Source organism: Mesitornis unicolor, unplaced genomic scaffold (assembly GCF_000695765.1).
Source record: "Mesitornis unicolor isolate BGI_N332 unplaced genomic scaffold, ASM69576v1 scaffold2318, whole genome shotgun sequence".
Taxonomy (NCBI): domain Eukaryota; kingdom Metazoa; phylum Chordata; class Aves; order Mesitornithiformes; family Mesitornithidae; genus Mesitornis; species Mesitornis unicolor.
In genome coordinates, this window is record NW_010204072.1 from 146586 (window position 1) to 167677 (window position 21092).

Consider the following 21092-nt stretch of genomic DNA (forward strand, 5'->3'; position numbering starts at 1 on the left):
GGAAAAATTCTTATAGACCAGACTGGTGAAAATGGCTTTCCAAAACAGTAAGACTTTTTAAAGTTTAACTTAATTTGTAATGTCTCTGTTTCTGCTTTTCTGAATGCTTTCCGGTATATTCTGAACATTTGAGCTTTGAAACTGTTGCTGAAAAGACCGCTCGGTGCTGGGGTGGAGGAGAAAGTTGGGCTGTTTGTTTGCCGTGTGCAGAGCAGTAGCTGAGGGGGGGTATTTTTAGCCTTGATTGTTAATTTAAAACCAGGGCTCGCCTGTGGTTTTTTCCCCCTGAGTTGGGTGAATGGAAACGGCTCCGACCTCCTCGGTGAATGGACGCGGGAGATGGATGGATGGCTGGCCCGCGCGCCGGGAAACTTCGCCCTTGTGCAACTTTTTGTTTGCACGGCTGAAACGCGTTCACAACAGAGTGGGGAGGTGCGGGGGGGAACGGGAACGCAGGCAGGTGATGAGCTCCCGGGGAAGCTCGCTGCTCCGTGCTCTTGAGGGAACGGGGAGGGGGGAGGTGGGGGAAATAAAAACTGCTACAACCGCGAAAGGCGTATTTCGGGCTTGCTCCGTCAGCGCAGGAATGTGGGGCTGCGTGATGTAATGCTATGCAAATGCTGCTCGCCAGGGCGAGCTGCTCCCTTAACCCTTTGCGGTGTCTGCCCTAAAGGTTTAACTTTCCTTCCTTTATTTTTTTTCTTAAAAAAACCCCAAAACTAATAATCGACGGCTCTGTCCATGTCCACGCCTCCCACGCGTGGCGGCTCCCGGGGGGTACCCGCACCGCGCCGCCCACTGCCTCCGGGGGCCCTGCCCTTCGGGAAGTGCTTCCCTGCAGAAAACCAACCTGGCAGTGGAAAGCAGTTCATGGGGAAAAAAGAACTCATTTATCCCCTCTGTCATTCAAACTTGCAAAAGTTATTGAGAAATACCTAAGGTGGAAGACGGGTTTCTCTTACTCAGCGTCCATTCAGGCTTGTTGCACTTTTCAGTACTGGTGGGCAACCAGGCTGTCTCTCACAGCCAAGTTTGTTTGTTTGTTTTGCATACAGAATAACCGAACTTCAGTTTGTCAGCTCGGACTCTTTTTAAGGCATGCAAAAGTGAGTGCAATGGTGCAAAGTACAGAAGAACACTTTAGCTTGCTTAAACAATTGGGCAAAAGTCATTCCTTGTCTTTTAACACGTTGGATTTATGTCAAGGTGGAGTTTCGCTTCTTACGTTTCCCCCAATAAAATTATTTTCTCAGGCTCGGTCAGAGGGTGGATAATTGACATACTACATGGAAAGAGCCTTAGGGAAAGTGGGGGTGACGGGATTGATTCCTTGTTGGCAAGCACAGAAGGGCGTTATGACTTACTAAGCACACAAACATTTACAATACGTGTAGCTTCTGATTTCAGCCTGGCTTTTGTGCTGGCAGGTGAGGATGCAATGACAGGTGATACGGACAAATACCTCGGACCCCAGGATCTGAAAGAGTTGGGAGATGATTCTTTGCCTGCTGAAGGATACATGGGCTTTAGCCTGGGAGCCCGCTCGGCCAGGTATTGTGTTTGCTGGTTTTGTGTTTGTGCATCACCACAGTTACAATTTTTTACAAACCAAGTTGGAGTCTCTTTCAAAACGAAGCAGAGGGGGTGTACTTCTGGGTTATGATAATACTGCACCTTTAACGCATATGTTCATTGCAGTTTTATTTCATATTCTTTATTCATGTTGGCTTCTTATGGCAATGATAGAGAAAACTGATACTTCACTTTTTCTGGTATCTGCTCATGCCCTGAACATCACAAGGGCACCTCTTCACGGGGGCACAGACTTCACAGCAGTTTGCAGCTGGTCTAGAAACTGACCTAGAACAGCCAGCAAAACCAGGTTTCTTTTCACTACAGCTGGTCAGATTGATGCTCACATCAGAGTATTCCTTAATGGGCTAATTTAGATGAAGAATGTAAATGCCAGAAAAACTGAATGACAATCATTTTGCTATTTTGGTGCTTTTATTTCTTTAAAGGTGCTAGTGAGTAATCCAACCGAGATAGTTGATATTAAGGAAAAATGCTCCCAAAAACAAAATAGCAGGTTACCCTGAATTCATTGTAGAGTTTCATTTAACAGGGAATGGATTACGTGTTGCATAAAACAGGCCAAAGTTTCTGTGAATCTGATAAAATATTGTAAACTTAATATAGCTGACTAATGCTGGTTTCAACTCAAGTGTTTCTAGATCAACGTTTTAGATTTCATTTTTGAATCTTGCCGAAGCCTGCACTGTGCATTGCTCAAAACAATTAAAGCTGTATGAGCAGAGACTACTTCTATAGTTGTAGATTTGCAATGTATTTACTGACAGTTGAATTGTACTTAAGCTAATAATTAAACCTCATAAGCTGGAGCCCTGAGGACTTTTTCCTATGCTGTAGTTTAAAGATCTGTTTCTAAAAGTGAGTTTATTGTCTAACAGTGAATGGTAACTCCCATAAGGTAAAGCTTAGAGGTCTACCCTTCAGTCTTGTTTGTTATGGTCGCATTAGAAATGCAAGCGTGCAGTGCAAATTTGCTTTATAGTAGTGCCCAGCCATGTGTTGCTTCACTTACAATTTTTAGATAAGTTTAAAAGTATTTATGTAATAATACATCCACAAGGAATGCCAAGATGCATTTAAATAGTCCATGAGCTAGAAAACAAGCAAAACAGATCTGAAGGGAGAACCCTGTCTTTGTAAACATAATTAACAAAGGTGACATGCTGCTTTTAAGCACAAGTTAGTGTGAGCAAGGTCATCACACAGCACTACTAGATGTGATCAGGTCTGAAGTTCTGCTGTGGTGGTGGAGGAGTGCACTTTGTGTGCAGAGCTGGGTACTGATTTACAGGACACCTTTTACTCATTACAGCACATTTTTAAATTCTCATTGTGCAAGTGCAAGAGCAGAATTTCACAGTCAAGATCTGTTAGGTAGATCTGAGGGTTCAGCCTTATTTTATCTTTTCTTTGAGAGAAATCTAATCTATCCATGCTTCTGATTTTAGCAGTGCCATTACTATTTGTTGCTGTGTAACTCATTTTTTACATTGCGCATGTTATGCTCAGAGGAGACAAATAAAGCGTTTTTCCTGTGAAGTATTTTACTTAGCAAAAAGTATTCTGTGGATGTATCTTACTACTGATTCTGAGTGTAACATTAAGAAATAAACACATTAAATATATAAGCCATCCAGCCATAACATCTTGCTTTTCCCGTCTGATTCTTTGCTTTCTATTTCTCCTGTTTCTTTTCCACTGTAAATTGCTTTAGTCCAAAAGTCAGGTAAGAAGGCATGGCATCGTGTTACATCTTTCTGCTGCTGCCATCGCTCATCTCCATTTTATTCAGAAAGTGACATGCTTTTATTTTTGGGTGAGGGGGCGGGCTCAGCCTTAGAGAATATCCCTCTGTTATAACAAATATAACTTGTTTTCATTATGCCCTTTATCATGTAAAAGTCTGCTTAACATATTCCTACAGTATGTAACTATGATCCCAGTTCTGCTTCCAACACGAGGAGAAATGTATGCCAAGGGACTAGAAAAGTTTGATTAACAACTACAGAATGCATGATACAAGTAGAGTTTTGAGTCTGAAAAGTGTTGCTAGTTCAGAAGTGTAATACGTTGTTGGATGTTGCTTTTTATTAATTCACGTTTTTTACTACTTTATTTTTTGTCACATAGCAAGCATGTCTAGGCCTGCAGCATGTTTTTAGCACATACCATAATGTATCTTCCAGGGTTAAGTGTAACACACTCCTACGTTGATTTAATTGCAACACATTCAGAGCGATCATAGTTATTTCTAAATAGTCTAACGTGTAAAATAATCCTCAAAGCATTGAAAGCTGTATTTAATAATCAATAAGCAAATTTCTTTTCTTTCTTCTTTCATTTTAAAATTATTGTCCTTTTTTTCTAACTAAAGGAATAACCAGGATGTTTCTAACAAAGTCAAAAGTGGTTCAGCCACAAAGAGAATGAGAACATGTAGAAGTTGCTGTTAGTTAAATCTGCTTCAGCAATCTGAGCCATAAGGGCAGGCTCTGTAACCTACCCACAGGTTCCACCAGACCTGCCCTTACGGGTCTCCTGTCAGGGTTAGGGCATGGAGACATTTATCAAAGTTCATGTAAATACTTGAATACTCTTTTCTGGATTTATTCTAAAGCCACGGCATTACTGCCAGATCAGTAAATGTCTGTTGTGATTTTGCTTATGTGTATTGTAGGAGATATTTACAGTCAAATACTTACTCCATTTTCCCCTTGTATTATTTCACAGATTATGTATATTTTTGCCATATTATGCTATCCCTGGAAGTTGCATGTATTAATTTTTTTATTTTTATTTTTTGTTCATCTCATTGTCATCTGCACTTTCTATGATAAATGGTAAATACAACAGCCTCCGCTCCTTCAGTTCGGATAGGTCCTACACGCTGAACAGAAGTTCTTATGCCCGAGACAGCATGATGATTGAAGAGCTGCTGGTACCAGCAAAGGATCAGGTATGTGCTGCGTCTCTGCCACCAGGTATTCACGCTTCGTGTTTATAGGGGATGACAGTCCACAGCGCTCAGCCATGCTTGCAGAGATTATCACTCCTCTATTACCTGTTGAAAAGGGAGAAGAAAGGAGCTGAGAGGAATCGTGAGTTTACCACATTGTGGTTTTGATCCTGCAAGAGATAGGGTGATGGGGTCCCAAACCCAAAGAGTTTTTAAAGGACCAGTTATGGTTCTGACTATGTGGTTGTTCTTTGAAGTCAGTGGGAGCATCTTAACGTTAGGTGTATCCTTAGGGTGCTTTGATAAGATGGGAGCAATGTTTTACACTAAGCAGCATTCATCTGTACTGTATAGCCTGGGGATTACATTCACCCATTCTATCCACAGAGAGAGGACTCCAACTGCTATCCTTGTTTTTCCACCCTTGGGAAGAATTTGGCCTTGTAAAGATTTAGCTATTATGCACCAACCACTATATGTATCTTCCAAACATTTGTGCAATGACTAATACAACATAAGCAGAATCTTTTGACCTGATTATAGCGTGGGAAAGTCTTTCTAAAAGCTAATGCTGGAGATGATAGCGTACTGTATGCTTTGTTTGTGAGTTTGTCAGCCTTTTCCTTGGTAGACTGGCTTCAGATTTTCAAATCTAACTGAATTACTCAAGAGTTTTTGATACACTGAAGCCATAGATCTGCAAGAAAACTGAATAAAAATTCACATAGAAATTTTTACTTGAGACTTAAAGGACTCTGGAGTAAAACTGTTGTTTATGTCCTGTAAGAGCATAAGATGGATTTTTTTTCTGCTGCTGTTTTCACAGAGGTCCCTCTCACAGCAAGTATTCCTACACAGGGAGTTATTGATCTCAGAGGATGCTTTAGTGGGGGAAAAGGTCCACAGAGCAGGGCTCAAGCATTGTAAACCTGGATTGTATTAGCCTATAAATTCTAGTGTAGTATAATTTATCCAGTTTTAGTACAGCTTTTGCACACAGTTTTGGTGGCATTACAACAGTGGCAGAAATCGGATTCTCTCTTTAGCAATTGAATGTTTATTATTAGATTGTTACTTTCGAGTGAAATGATGTAAACCTCCAGTATCCTTGATTTACAACAGCCAGATAGAGAGAGTTTCCGAACATTTCATAGTGGTAATTTTGTTGCTTTTGTTTGGTTTGAAGTCAGAAAATAAAATCTTCAACTACAAGCACTGAGAACAAGAAATTGTATTTCAGGGCTGAGAACCTCAAGTTACTCTGACACTTCCCACTCCTAATCCTTCATTAAGTCTTGATATGATGGAAATTTCAGAGGAGAGGAAAGGTCTTCAGTCTGAGAACATATTATGTCATTTTATGATTCTGGCTATTTTTGTCATTACCATCAAAGTATATGGCATAGATTTAGCAGCTAGGGGGTATTTAATCAAATAATGAGACTTCAAACCAGCACTGTGCTGAATAACTCCTGAAGTTCAAAGTGTGCACCATTAACCTGTTTTGTATTACAAAGTTCCCTTAGAAAAATAAGAATTACTATTTGAGCATGGAAGTGTTGCAGTGACGCCACATCGTGTGCAGCTCTGCTTTAGGGCAAACTTCCTATTCTCTGCAGATGGTCATGGACCTCTCTGCTTTCTGGAGGATCTCGTGCAGTGCTGTCTCTTGAGCTGAAAAGGCTATAGCTATTAAAACCTCCTAGTGCTGGTGCTGAGCAGTAGTTTAGGCTGTTCACGTTGCATTTATAGTCTTCATATTTTTGTGGTTTTGTCCGACAATGATTGTGCAATTATTGCAGTTCAGTGCTGGTCCGAATTTGTCATATAATATGAAGCCATGCTAGAGGCTTGGCTGACAGTCTAGTTGTAAATGTTTTTCTAGTCTTAATCCTCTAGACAAACTTCAGGTTTCTCAAATCCAGGAGGGGATCAGGAATGGTGAAGGTGGTGGTAGCAAAAAATATCAGTCCTGTCTTGAGAGCTTAGTAAAACCATGATCCACTGAAAACCAAAAGACAGTAAAGCAACAAACTATCATCATGAAAAAGGGAGCCCAGCTAAAATTTTGTGCTGTGGCTTCTCTAAACCTCAAAGTTCACACAAAAAAGAAATCCATCCTCTGGAATTCCTGTGTTCTTCAGCACAGCTGAAACCTGTGGTGATGGTAAGCTTTACAGCTCTTTGGCTGAAGCGGCAAGAGTGCATCTGGGAGACAGAGAATACCCCACCTCTCTTCTTCCCATCCCTCCCTCTGTACATTACTGGGTGTCTAGATAATCTCTGCTATGGCTGTAGAAAGCAGGAAAAAAACCCATCTTGTGTTCCAGCAATGGAATTCACAGGAACAAAGATCATTGTGGGTCAAAACTAATATCCTAAAAGTCCATCTGAAAACTGATGGGAGTTAAGGCCGTGTTGGTGTACCACGCTATTTTGAAGGAGTGAGCTGTTGCATATCTGCATATTCCATTTCTCTTCTTTCATAAAGCTCAGACCTTTCTGGAGTTCACGGCAACAGCAAAGTCTCAGAGTAAAGACAATTCATTTTATGAGAAATATAAGTATGTAAAAGACTAAGGGACGTTTGTCAACCTCTTAATCAGGTTAAAATAGAAGATCCCGTTGCCACCCCTTCCCATGATTCCTGGGCGACTTGGGAATCTAAAAAAGACACAAACGAGGAAAATTTGAAACCACACTTTACTGAACCTGACTGCCAGCATGACATGTTGAGTATTAGAGAAGAGTTTCTAGTAATTCCCTGAGAAGTTGATTCTCTCCATTGTTTGCATTCAGTAGTTTATTGCTGACCCTGTTCAACAGGGAAATCTTAGTCCGGGCCATGCTGTGCCTCCTAACATCACTGGAGCAAAGTTAAAATTTCTGTGTCCTGGTGCGTTTCCATGGATGCAGCAGCTCAGACCAAATCCGAATGACTTTCTCCATGGAATAGTTTACATCAGCCTCTGAATTTAATCAGCCAAAGGCAGTATGAATCAGGCTGTCCGTTACATAGCAGCTTGCTGAATCTCTTCTGTCTGGATAAATTCATCTGGGAGGAAGCATAAATTCTTCTGTTTGCTGAACTCTGATATTGCACAGCCTGGATATTCAGTTATGCAACCAGCAGGATCCTTGCCAGCAGAACCATCAGTGTTTTTATACATGCATTTGCATCGAAATGAGGCCACACCCTTTAGCAATGCATATTTAATCTCCCTTAGTCCAGGGCCGGAACACTGAGACCTGACTAAACACAGGATGAGTCCTGTGATTTGATGTCACTGATGAGGTACCGTCTTCTGGACTGCTTATATTGCAACGTACTCAGGAAGATTTTTTTTTTGTCTGCCTGGAAAATCCAGCACCTCAACAGACTGATAAAATGAGATCAACAGATGTGTGCTGTGTGTAAGATGCATGTGTCCGGCTATTAGCTTTCCTACTCTGTTTCTCCGCCAAAATTATTGGCTGCAGGCTTTGTGCTTTTGCTGGCTGTAAATATGTCCAAAAGACACTCTGAGTGCACTTTGTCAGAAAGGGATGCATCAAAAAATATAGTCACCTAAAATAGAGTCAGTATTTCAGGACAAAGGACTAGAGTGAGGAACACTATGTATGCGTGTAAGCAAACCTACAGTAACTTGGTGAGCATAGTAACACCTCTGTCTAGCATAGATTATTTCATAGTGATGGTATTTCCTTGGAGATCATGTGGCTTTAGGTCTAGTTTTGTGTATCACACTGCTGAAGGAACGTTACCATTTTTCTTCTGTTGTAGCAAACATGATCCCATGTTTGTTTGTTGATTTGTGCGTCCTGGTGCATGCCTGGACCGCAGCGCAGTGACGCTGTTATGGCTTAGCAGGCATTTGAATGACAAACACTAAATTGTGGTGATGTTCCTAATGCATTTCTTATGCTTGCTTTGCCCTATTTTTGATGATGATGTTAATCACTTCACAAAGGAATAAATTTAGTTTTGTTATCTGAATTTTTACAACTTCTGAGACCGGCTGTCTGGATCTTGCACTGTTTGGTATCAAAAGTAATACCATACTCAGTGTGAGCTCTTATGAAGTTGGATCGCTTGGAATAGCGTAAATCCACAGTGATCTCTTTCCTGCCTGAACTACAGGCTCTTCAGGGAAATGCAGGAGAATCGCTGGTGTTCCACTGGAAAGAGTTAGAAAGCTGTCGAATTAAATTAACGAATTAAATTATTCGAATTAACGAATTAAACTAAATAATGATACATTTTTCAAAATGGTGTTAATTAAAGCCACGGTTGTTGCTTAATTGCCATTGTTTCAACAGCATTAATTTCATCTTTTATGTAGTTTGGTGCTTAACATATGCAAGTTTGCCTGTTGTTGTTGTCTGTGCTTGAAACACCAGGCCTGAAGTACGTACCTTGCAGCAAAACGTTAATGAAAGATTCTAGTAAAATAATTAGGGTAGCAAAAGGAGGAGGCATCAAGCCACGTGTTACAGTGTTGGACAGGTGGCAGAGCAAAATTTTACCCTGCAGATGTTTCTATTGATTGGCAGTGAATTATAATGTTGATGGTTTTTGAAAGGAAACCTGGGATGCTCATATGAAATAAATGTCTAAAGAGAGAAATGTTTTGGAGCCCCCAGAGTGCACTCCTATCTGCTTGCTTATCTTGTTGAAGCTTCTCAATAGAAGCATTTTTGTGTGTTTATGACTTTGCTAGATTTGCTACTAATGCTGATATTTATGTTTGGAGTAATTCATTTGCACTTTCTCTGTGTGCCAGTACATGAAGAAAAAGGGGTGGAAATAATAAAACTGCCCTGTGTAGAAGTGTGTGCTTGACCTAAGTTTGACTTGAACCCACAGAACTTAATCTGAAAACAGCCTATAAGGTTTTAGTCTTCACATACTCTGTTTTCTTTAGATGTATTTGCCCGTAAGCAGAAAACAAGGTGCTTAGAGGAAACACTGACATCTTTAACACCGTCTTGGGTGAACATAGTCTGTGTATTGCATGACAGCTTCTTGATTTAGCTTTACTGGTGTAACTGGTGACGGTGCTTCTTAAATTGTTTAGAAGCTTTCCTGTCGCCTTGGAGATATAGGCGTACAGTATTTGATAATTTCGTTTGTTTAATTTCATAGAGAAAAAAAGAAATAAACAAGAATATTTTACTAGAATGGCTTTGCTGTACAGATAAGAAGATTTATAGTGTGATACTTTGCTGTGGGGCAGAGGGCTCATGTCCACGGGCAGCAGCAACAAATTACGCCTCAATGTCTGTCAGATGGGGCAGTTAATTATAGCACCGGTATGCCAGCCCTTCACAGGGTTAAAGCTATTTTTACAGAGATGAGTAGGGACAGCGGCACTCCAGAAAAACAGTGTTCATGTTGGTTGTACATGTATAAAGACAAACTAAACCTTCCTCCCACCAGGAGCTCGGTCATGCATTCACAGCTTCAGATAAACTCTCAGTGAAGTTACTCACAGGTTCTGCTTGAATAAGGATCTGTCCAATGGCATTTTCTGTGGGGGAATATTATACTGCCTGGCTGCACGATGTATGATTGCAGGACAAATGGTAATATTTTTTTCAATCTTTTTAACGTTGCAGATGTAAGGAAAGATTGAAGAGAGACATAGTTGTAACTGAAGGAAGTGGGAAAAGTGGACAAAAAGGAAGTTTGGAGATACATTTCTCTCATGGGATTTTCAGTAATTTAACACCTAGAGTATCAGCACTGTTATGTGGAAAGGGTCCAGTTCTAAATTTAATATAATTATATTAACAAGCTTTATATTTTAAGACAAGTGTTTTTTAATGTTAACTTTAAATTTCCATTTATCTTTTTTTATTGTGTTTTTAAGCACCTGACTTTTCAAAGGGAGTTTGATTCTGATTCTCTCAGACACTATAGCTGGGCTGCAGACACCTTGGACAATGTTAACCTTGTTTCAAGTCCCATCCACTCTGGGTAGGTCACTTTCCAGATTTCCTTTATCTTTAAATGTGGAAGTGTATTGTTAGCTGAAGAATACAGCCTGCTGTAATGGCTGATAACATGCCTATTCCTGCTCCGGTTGAAGCCAGTGGCAAAATTCACGCTGACTTCAATGAGGATGCTTAATAACAGGAGTCAGTCTAAATTCTTGCATATCAAACTAAAAACTTGCTTCTGCACTTAATTCTCTGAATGCCAAAACATTGTAATCCCACTCTTTAATAGTCCTGTTTTGCATTTCCTGTTGCTTATGGTTTTCTTTTAAGTGTTACACGGTGATTTCGTTGGAATAATATTAAATTATTTGGAATACAAAATAAGAGATATTCCAGCCTATTCTCCAATATCTGTAGTTTGACTTTGGTGGTACTATTCATTTACTTATGCGTCATCACTGTAGTTGTGATGCTTCTTGACAGTACCACGTAGACTAGATTTAAATGCAATAGCAGTAGTGTTTGAATGCATATTTTAAAAATTTATAAATAACGTGTAATTGAAAGGAATCATTACACATGAGATTGTCTAGTATAAATATTGTTTGTTTAATTTTCAAGTTCAGAACATAAAATTTCATATCCTTTTTAATTTACTTCCCCATTTGTGACTAATTTTCTTATAATGAAAATGCATGCACCATATATCAAAAGATTTCAGTTCCAAAACAGCGGCAAGCTCCACAGACCTAAAGTCTAGGTCACACAATATATGTAAGCACCTCCTTCTGCTGAACAGACCTATACGACAGTGAATTTTTAGGTCCTGAGCTGATAAAACACTGCACATGGTCAGTGCTAGAGTTGAAATTTCAACTGCAGTATGAAAAGCTGAAGTCTGATGGTTATCACAGAAAGGTTTGTCAGCAAAGGACCTCAGAGAGCTGGTAGTCCACCCGTTTGCATCACAGCAGGATAAAATGTAGTCTGGCCATTCCTGAAACATGTTTAATTTCTTCATAGTCATAAAAATAAGAGATTCTGTAGTCCCTCAGCTTCATTAGTTCACTGTCCTTTGTTACAATATTTCTTCCCCTGATATTCAACTTAAAATTTCTTCCCTGCAGATTAAGCCTATTTCTTGTCATGTCCCCAGTAGTCATGGAGAACAACATCTTACTGGTCTCTTAACAATGTTTTGTATATTGGAAGACATGCAGTTCTCTCTTTTATAGACTAAAATGTCCCAGATCCTCCTAGGTGAGCTTTCCACATTTCAGTGCATTCTTGCTGCTATCCCCTGGCTCTCCTCTCTTTGATGATGGCTTCTTTCGACACCAGTTTGGGCACCAAACTCCCAAAGACGTGTCACCAGCACCGGCTGGGACAGGGTCACTGCCTCTTTGGTCTGACACGTGACACACCTAATCTTAGGCAATCCCACAATGAGCATTATAATTTTGGTAACTGCAATTTCTGTTGACAGATGTTTGTGATCTGCTAGAATTTCTTGGTTCTTTTCTGGAATTCTGCACTCTGGTTATTTTTCCTATGTTTTGTGCTCATGTGTTTGGTTTCTTCCTTGTCTGCCTTTGCCTTTACTGTGTTTCAGTTTGTTGCTTCCAGATCCTTTTTCCATTTTAGTAAGATAGCTTTTAATTCTGATCCTATTTCCAAAAGACTTTTCAGACCTTCTTTCTGTCCAGTGTTCAAATCATGAATGAAAACATTAGCTTGGTGTCTGGCCCAGGACAGCACAGTGAAATCCCCACTTGAAGTTTCCTTTCAGTTTAACAGTAAAGCACTGATAGTATCTCTTTAGAGGTAACTTCCTTTGTGCACTTACCTTATCTATACTTCACCTTGATTGCTTACTGTGAAATACCAAAACAGTACTTCCACACATCCACTGGGTAAGTTTCCCTGTCAAAGAAGGAAGTTAAATTCATTTGATGTGAGTTACGCTTGCCACTTATATTTGGCTCGTTTTTATTTTGAGGGCTGGTACAGAAAGGGTGGCTACCAAGAAGATGGAGACTCCCTTTTCACAAGGAGCCACATGGAAAAGACGAGGGGTAATGGACACAAGTTGCTTCTGGAGAGATTCCGACTGAACTCCAGAAGAATTTTTTTACCATGAGTTCAATCAGACACTGGAACAATCTCCAGGGGAAGTGGTGAATTCCCCCACATTGGTCAGTTCTATGAGTCAGCTCGACAGGGTGCTGAACCATCTCATTTAAACTATACTTTTACCCTGGGAGGTTGGACTGGATGATCCTTGTGGTCTCTTACAACCTGGTGTTCTATGATTCTATGAGTTGTAATCTCTTGTTTATCCATTAGGCCCTTATAGATTGATTGTTGGAGAATTTATTTTGGAATTTTTCTGCTAATTGGTGTTAGGCGATTGGTTTAAAATTTTCTGACTCCTTTTCATCCTGATACAAAATAGGTCTGATATTTGCATCCTGCTCCTCCTCTGGAACAGTATGCATCTGCTCTTAGTTCTTCAGCATGCTCACTTAATGGTTCCAACCCTCCAAAAATTCTGTGGACGTGCGATCTTTTGTATCCACTACTTCAGATCCACTCCCTTTTTACATTGGTCCCTGCTAATGCAGACATGGCCTTAGCTGCTGCCTAGAGGGGAAGAGCTGTAAACCTGCAGCAGTGGAGTGAACTGTGGGGCTGCAAGGGAGGGAGAGAATCCGAGCACCAAAATATCCTCCAAACAGGTATAGCTTTTCTGACCTGCCACATTTCTCATTTGGCAAATAAAGTCTATCAGTAGTGATGCTGTGATGACTCAGTTCCATTTTTAGGAAAAAACCCTCACTCATTCATTTTCTTTTCAATTGTGGCCGCATATTATAATATGATACTGTTTCTCCCTGTTATCTTTATCTAGACACAATCAACAGATGTTGTCTTTGCATCTTCCAAGTACTTCAGCATGTCTGGTACGCAGAGGATTGTGACTTTTCACTTCTCTTCTGCCGGTGTCTTTCTGAAAAGCAGCTCCTTTTCTGCTTGTTCGCAGTGCTTCATCTGCTGGCTTTTGTCCCCAGTTCTTTCTGTGGCCATGGGCAGAGGTATGCTGGCTGGGGTCGTCTGCTGTCAGCAGCCCTCATGGCCCAGGTCGCCCTGCGGCCAGGGGCTGACCCTTCTGCTCTTTGCATTCCTCTTCGTCCCCCAGCTCTGCAATGTGCCATGCAAGGGGAGTTTCTCTGCAGTCCTCTCCCTCGGGTTGCTCTTTTCCCCCATTTACCCACTGTCAGAAGAGAACATCAGTTTGTTCCCATTTCTTAACTTAGGCAGAAGGGGAATTTTGGGAACAGGATGTGGAAATCCAGCAATGTATCAGTGAAAGGGGAAGAAAGAAGGAATTGTTGGCAGTAATTTTGACTCTTCTGTTTTTTTCCTTTTTTTTAAGCCAAGATAATGTTTTATGTTTTTCTTTTTGAGTTCAGTGAAGTTGTTTTGCCAGCATAGATTTTGAACAGGGTCCATTGTAAGCAGCACATTGAAATGTGTCATGAATCGTGAGGCCTCTGGAAGGGTATAGACCCTTCGCCAAAATGACCTTCGACTTTCAGATGTGAGCTTACTCGTGCAGCTTTCCCAAACTAAAATGTGGGTGTGCTCTCTTCATGTTGCCTTTTTTAACTCCTTGATTTTCTTAGCTGAAGGAAATAAATTCATGTGTCACACTGGCTTCCATATTGAGAAACTCAGAAATACTGAATCCAGTCTTACAAGGTGGAATACATCAGGTTAATTAGAGTTTACTCCCATCTCCTTGTGCACACAGAAGAACTCATTTTTGAAAGTAGTGTAATGAATGGCATAGACTGATGCTCCTTTGAAGCATCCTGCCATACACATCTTTATACATTATGCTTTGGAAAATAAGCTGCTGTAGAAAAGTGCAAGAACTGGTTTTCCATGGCACAGTGGAGCGTATTTTGGGTATTAAATAAAGAAGTTATTTTACAGTAAATTATCTGTTGACCTACGCAAATTGCAAATGCTTTTTTCTCCTCAGTGTGCTTTTTCATTTCTCAGATAAATTATGGACTGGTGCTAACTAATTAAACAAACACTTCTTTTCAGATTTTTTTCCATGTATATCATATTTTATATGACACAGGTCACGATATGCGAAGCAAAAGCCATATAATTTCTAAAGTTGGCCTTCAAATGTGTTGCTTTTGTTATTTTTCTGATTGTTACTTTTCCTTTGCACTTATTATTGATATTTTCTGTTGCCTGCCTCTAATTATCTTAAATTAATTTTTCCCATTTGCTTTCTAAATTATTTTGCAGCTATTCCTCTCCACTTCCCCAGTATGATTCAAGGTGATAACTCTGTGCTTTCTGTGAATCCTCATTTTATTTTCTTTTTTTTAACCCTTTTCCCACAGAGTGTGTGTAGATGTTTGTAGTGCATCCTCCCGCACCCTCATCCCTTCCATGTATTCAAGTAGAAATGCTCATTAGCACTTAGCGTTGTGTTTCAGAGATCATAATGTAGTTTCCATTATTAGTGCAGCATTAATTTAGGTAAGCATCAGCTACTAATCTTTTTGATAGAAAGTGCATGAAATACTGTTTGGAATTATTGTTTTAAATGGTAATTTACTAATTTGAAAACTAAACAAGGAAGTAATTAATATGCTGTTGACATTTATTAACTTGATATGGGAGCAATATGCATAAAAAGTGATCTGCTGAAGGTTTTGTCTTCACTGAAGGCTGCAGTGTGGTGTAGACACCAAAGCTGGCTGTAAGGGGCTAGTTCCTGCGGTGGAGCATAGACTCAAGTCAAGGGTTAATCGACCTTTGCTGTGAGCAGTGTGCCTTAGCAGTGCTGAGCCCCAGGTTGCCAAGGCTGGGCTGGTGTCAGTGCCTGTCATCAAGCCCAACTCAGCTATCTCTGCATGGCCTTGAAATCTACAGCCTAAACATACCTGAGAACTTGGTGCCTGATTTTTACAGGTACTTAGTTTTAACTTCCATTGATTTATATGTTATTTTAAATCAGTTCATTTGGATGCCTACATATTTTTGAAAATCCCCTCTGACATACTTGCATCATTTAAATAGTTTGGATACAGAGAGAACTTCTTATCTGACTGCAAGCTTTGACATTTCTGCATTAGATGAAAAACTCCTTTTTGTATTAAATATGAGCTGGCTTAACGTGCCAGTAATCTCTTACATGATAGGCAGCGCTCCAAAACATTGCCTTGTACTGAGCTGTCAGGCCAAACTCAGCCTTTGCAAGCTCCCCTGGAGGCCCCTCTCCGTTGCTCCAGTGTATGGACCAGATGTGCCTCCCTGGAGCTGCTGCCTCATCAACTTCAGTCAGCCACCCCTCTGCCCTGCGCACTTCCACGTCGTCTGAAGCGGCACCCTGTCTTCTCTGCAAATGAAAACCATGCACATTTTTAAAAGGCAACCAAAGCACCAATTGTAACAGATTCCTTTCAGTATTCTCCCTTCGGTGGGCAAGGGCTATGAGTCCCTGCTTGATATTTTGCTTTGCTTCGTAGTAAATTGTAATGAATTGTCTTGAACTCTCTTCACAGCTAGTCACAGGCTGGCTCCTTGCCAGCTCTGAAGACCAACCGCTGGCCTACCTTTCACTTGTTCAGTGGCATCTGCCTCCTACCACCGGCCTTCAGCACCCACCATGTAGAGCAGTTGCAGGGACAAAAAGCAACGTAAACGTGCTGACAGGCTAATGCTGCTCACTGAGCAGAGGGCAGAGAGAACCAAAGGTCCAGGCTCTCTAGAGCTGGTGTCTCTGCTTGGTGCAGCCTTTTGTTAGCAAACAGAAAAGTGTTCCGGTCAATAGAGTTTACTGACATCTAAGATCTTGTGATCTATAAATATTAAAATAACTTATATGCTTTATTCTTTAAAGATTGAGCATATTGTTGTTTTGACATAGATCTAATATTTGTAGGAAGCATTTGGTTAGCCATTCAGCAAAGATCCTGTCTCACTGAAACAGTCTCTTTTACAAGGAATTCAGATACCTTAGTGGCAACATTTGGCTTTGTTCAGTAGTGTACAGTATGTTTGTCTAGGAGAGAAATGTGGATACAATTTATTTGTATAAACCACTGTGAAATATCATTAGTTTTTTTCCATGCTTCAGTCTTGTAAAGTGTCTGGGGACCAAGATATTATATATTTGGGTGACAGGGTCATCTCAGAGGGCTGTTTCACCTCCCCATCTTTACTGATGGATTTTAATTTGGTTTGAAGAAAAGCAATGTAGTAATTTCTTCGTCTGGATTTCAGTTGGACAGCCTTTCCGTCCTGCTTCATATATTTACAGCTTGTGTCCTTACCCGCCTGTCTCCTGCAGACCACTAAATACTACTTTTGATTACACTCTTGCTTTTGTGCGGATTTTCCCACCCACGTTGGCTGGACTTCCAAATGCAGCTTTTTTGCAGGCCTGGCCAATGCATGTCAGCTGTTACTTCAGATATCCTGCTGGTCTCAAAAGCAAATGTAACTGTCTTGCTTAAATTCCCATTCATACTTCAGAGCACTTGGGGTTTTTTTTTAAAGAATCTTCATGATTCCCCTGGATTATTGGCTCTTCCCCTTAGTTCAGTTTACAGTAGGGAACCAGGAAATTTAATGGAGTCACCTGTTAATCATGTGAAGGTTTACTCCTTAAGATCTGGAAATTTTGGCAACAGCCTTGAAAATAGTAAAACCATACAGCATATGTGCCAGCTATGTCAGTGTCTGCATCTCATACAGAAGGAGCAAACAAAAAAAATGTATTGGCATCCAGACTGAGTTGGTAACTCATGTCCTTCTTAATACTGGCCTGTTACTGCATCTTCTACCTGAAGCTATTCTCTCTTGGTTTATACAGGGAAAAAAGAAGGAATTTTGGAGCACCAGAGGACACCTCTCCCCCATTCCCATGTTTAGCCCTGCGGGAGGTTGTATGTTTTGATCCCCGTAAACTGGGAGGATTTGTGCTGCAGGGTGTTGAAATAGGCTAAATTCTGGCTTTGGTCCTGGAAGGAGACTCTGCTTTCCTGGCACTGTTTGGTTAAAGACAGTAACATTTTGTGTATGAAGCTTCTCAGCATTTCAGAGATGAAATAAATCACAACTATTAACAATTATTATTGTTAATATTTATTATTCCCTTGCTAATAAAAATAATTTTAATTTAAAATCTACCACTCACCACTTACAAATATGATTGCTTACACTTCTGTTATTAAACGGAAGGTTATGCATTGGAATTATGTTGGCAAATGTGATTTTTCCTTACTGTCACTTTTTGATGATGAGTGTCATCTTCACAGAGGAGTAATGGCATGATTTCCTCCAGACAGCCATGCCAGCAGCCTCAAGAAAGTTACATACTTGATATTCTCACTCACTACCCATCAGTGGAAGCCCTTAGTAGCCTGGACTGACTGTCACCCAAGGTCCCAGCACTCGCTGTGCCAGCCATCAGGAGTGCTTGCAAATGGAGACTGTGAGGCGGTTTTGAAGACTGAGATCCCCAAAATAATAAGCATTTTTGATTCTCCTTTTTCTACATTGCTTCCTTTCTGCATGTGAGGCTAATTACTCTTATTTATGGACAGTATAGCTAACAGAAACAGAGAGGTGTTTTTAATTTCTAATAAACAACTACTAATACACTACTCATGTACTCTTTTAATCCAAATTACTCAGTAGCACCAGTTCATTTCACTGTGATATTGCTAAACCTTTAGCAATTCCTGCTTTTGATAGCCAATAGTTAACATGTAAGTATAAGTTTTAAAAGAATCTTCATGTTCCTTTTAATTTAGCTGGGTACGGGAGGACTTTTCTAATAGTGTTTTAAAGACTGTGGCGGTTGACTTTTTGCTGATCTTCTGCTTGTTTTATGACCATTTTGATTGATGTCTTCCCTTTTTCCTACAGTTTCCTGGTTAGTTTTATGGTTGATGCACGTGGGGGCTCGATGAGGGGTAGTCGCCATCATGGAATGAGAATAATTATCCCGCCACGCAAGTGTACAGCACCAACCCGCATCACCTGCCGCTTGGTAAAGAGGCATAAACTGGCCAGCCCACCACCAATGGTTGAAGGAGAAGGATTAGCAAGTAGACTTGTAGAAATGGGGCCAGCAGGGGCACAATTTTTAGGGTGAGTTTTTGAATCAATTTCATTGTTTACACTCATGTTGCATCTTTCATTTCCTTTATCCTTTAGATCTAAGTAGTTAAACATTGACTCTACCTCATTTAAGCATATAGTATAGGTTACTCAACTTGAAATATTAAAAAATGCCAACCTGCCATTCCTTCCAGAAAGTCCCCTTGTATTTTAGGGCTTGCTTTGCCTCTGTGATGACTGCAGAGTGGAGCTGAAGGTAAGGAAAGCCATGAAAAGGCCAGGTCCTGCCCCCACGTATTCATGCAACCTACCTTTGAAGTCAGGAGTCGTAACATACCTGTAACCCAGAGCAGGCTTTGACCCTCCTGCTCGTAGAGTATTGGAGAAACATAACTGTCACACAAAAATGTCCTGAAGTCACCCACAAGGACCCAAATACTGTTCCTGTACTGCTCTGTTCCTATGCCACAGCATGTCCACAGCTGCTGCCAGAGTTGCTGGGAGCTGCCTGTCTCTGTCTCATGGAGCAAAAGCCACTGAGAGCGATGGCAGAGCACTTACTGTAGAGCATCAAGTAGTACAAATGCTAGGAACTGACTTTTTTTTAAGCTTGAAACAGGGGAAACAATCCACTATGATGTGGCTTTTTTTTTCCTAATTATAAATTTTGTTCATTACCATGAGTGGCACCCTGGTGTAATCTGCCGGTTCTGTCGGGAATGACAGCTTGTTCCTAATTTCCCCTTCTCGTTTCTCTTCCTGCTGCATGGATATTATTCAGTAAACTGCATCTTCCTAACACTCCTCCCCCTCTAAATGAGGGTGAGAGCATGGTTAGCCGAATCCTGCAGCTTGGTCCTCAAGGAACAAAATTTATTGGGTAGGATATGTACAGAAAAGATACAGAATGTCTACAGTTTTTCTTTTGTTTCCAATTTTTTGTTACTCCCATTTTATTTATTTATTTTTATTATTTTTCTGAAGCTTTCAGTTGATTTATGTCACTGAAAGAAAATCATAGTGGCTTGATTTAATATAGCTCTGCTACTACCTTGTGCTTATAGGCATGTAAAATTCACTGCCAGCATTGTGCTTTCATAACTTCCGTGCTTTTGTAATTTTTAAATTTGAAGTGTTTCAACTGCATCAAATACATTTTAATACACAGTGACAGTCCTTTAAGTTCAACTCTGTGGTAGAGAAGGTATTTACAGGCCTTGAGTGAGTCTGTTTTGGGAAGAGCATTTGTAAAATGGGATTCAATAAAGTCTACAATTTATGAAAGATTATTTAGAAAAAATGTCATTGAGTGAATGACTTCGTTCACCAAGGTTGGAGAAATACTAATCTTTTCAACCTGCAAGAGACATGTTGTTAAATTCATAATGTTAAGTATGCTACCCAAAGGAACTGCACTGTATAGTCTAAAAATGTAAGAATGTTTCTGTATATTTTTGACTGTTGTTTTCAAACCACGTTGTGAAATTTATCGCATTAGTTTTTCCAAATATTGGTGAGTGTTTGGTGTTCCAAACCTGTTCAATACCTTCTCGCTGAGTATTCTTCTTAAATGTCATGCACAAAATGGTGTGGTTTCTAAATATTTACAGAGACAGTATCTAAAATATTAGCCTGCAAAGATTGTACTGCAGTGTTAGTTTTCAGTTTGTACTCTTTTTGAACTAGAGACTAAATATCTTCAGCAATGTATTTGAAGTCCTGGTATTTACTTGCTGTGCACAATGGGACACAGCAGCTACATTCCTATTTCTTGTTAAAAGACTTGAGATTAGAGTAACAGCCTGAGTGTTTTTAAAAGCATTTCAAATATTTATTAATTAAACGGTCTTTTTCATTTTCATGGGAAAAAATACGACCTAAATCTTCTCCCTTGGTATTTAATGTGAAAACTGGACTTCCATCTAGTTTTTGTTTTTCCTCATGATGGCTGTTGTGGTTTCCGTGCTCAGTTGAGTGACTGGTTAACCTCTTGCATATGTACGGCACCACAGAAGTGCTGCATACTTCACCCATCATGTGATGCTACTTTTAGCTGAGCTGTTACAAAGCAGTGAAATCTTTTACAACCTCTGTAGGAAAATAATGATACTGTCTATTTAAATGTCTTAAAGCTGCATAATCCATAATTGTTCACTTACTGTGTGATTTCAGTCGGTTTGTCTTAGCATACTTTAAAATGCATATCCTGCCTATCCTGCCTGTGAAGTGTTTGGCAAAAGTGTCTGTTTTGTTAAGGAATGGCACATGAAGTGAATGGTGGTTTCTGTCAGTTGTTCACAATAACTGTTCAGTAATGCACTTGCAGTCCTCTGTTGAAGGTACACTGTCTGCTGACATAGGTGTATTATTAACCACCTTCTCATTCCCCTTCCTTCCTCTCTCCAAAATGTTTGACAGTAACTAATATAAATGTGGTTGT

At 40.1% G+C, this 21092-nt stretch overlaps 1 protein-coding gene across 1 annotated transcript in view; it reads left to right on the plus strand.

Moving 5' to 3' along the window:
* ANK3 (ankyrin 3, node of Ranvier (ankyrin G)) overlaps positions 1 to 21092 on the plus strand; it is a gene marked incomplete at its 5' end in the record, with an annotated part of 150173 nt that overhangs the window by 74606 nt on the left and 54475 nt on the right. Inside the window, 5 exons of the mRNA XM_010190949.1 lie at positions 1428 to 1551; positions 3308 to 3319; positions 4462 to 4549; positions 10423 to 10529; positions 18458 to 18682. Of these exons, the coding sequence (XP_010189251.1) occupies positions 1428 to 1551; positions 3308 to 3319; positions 4462 to 4549; positions 10423 to 10529; positions 18458 to 18682 (556 nt within the window). The remainder of the gene's footprint in view (positions 1 to 1427; positions 1552 to 3307; positions 3320 to 4461; positions 4550 to 10422; positions 10530 to 18457; positions 18683 to 21092) is intronic.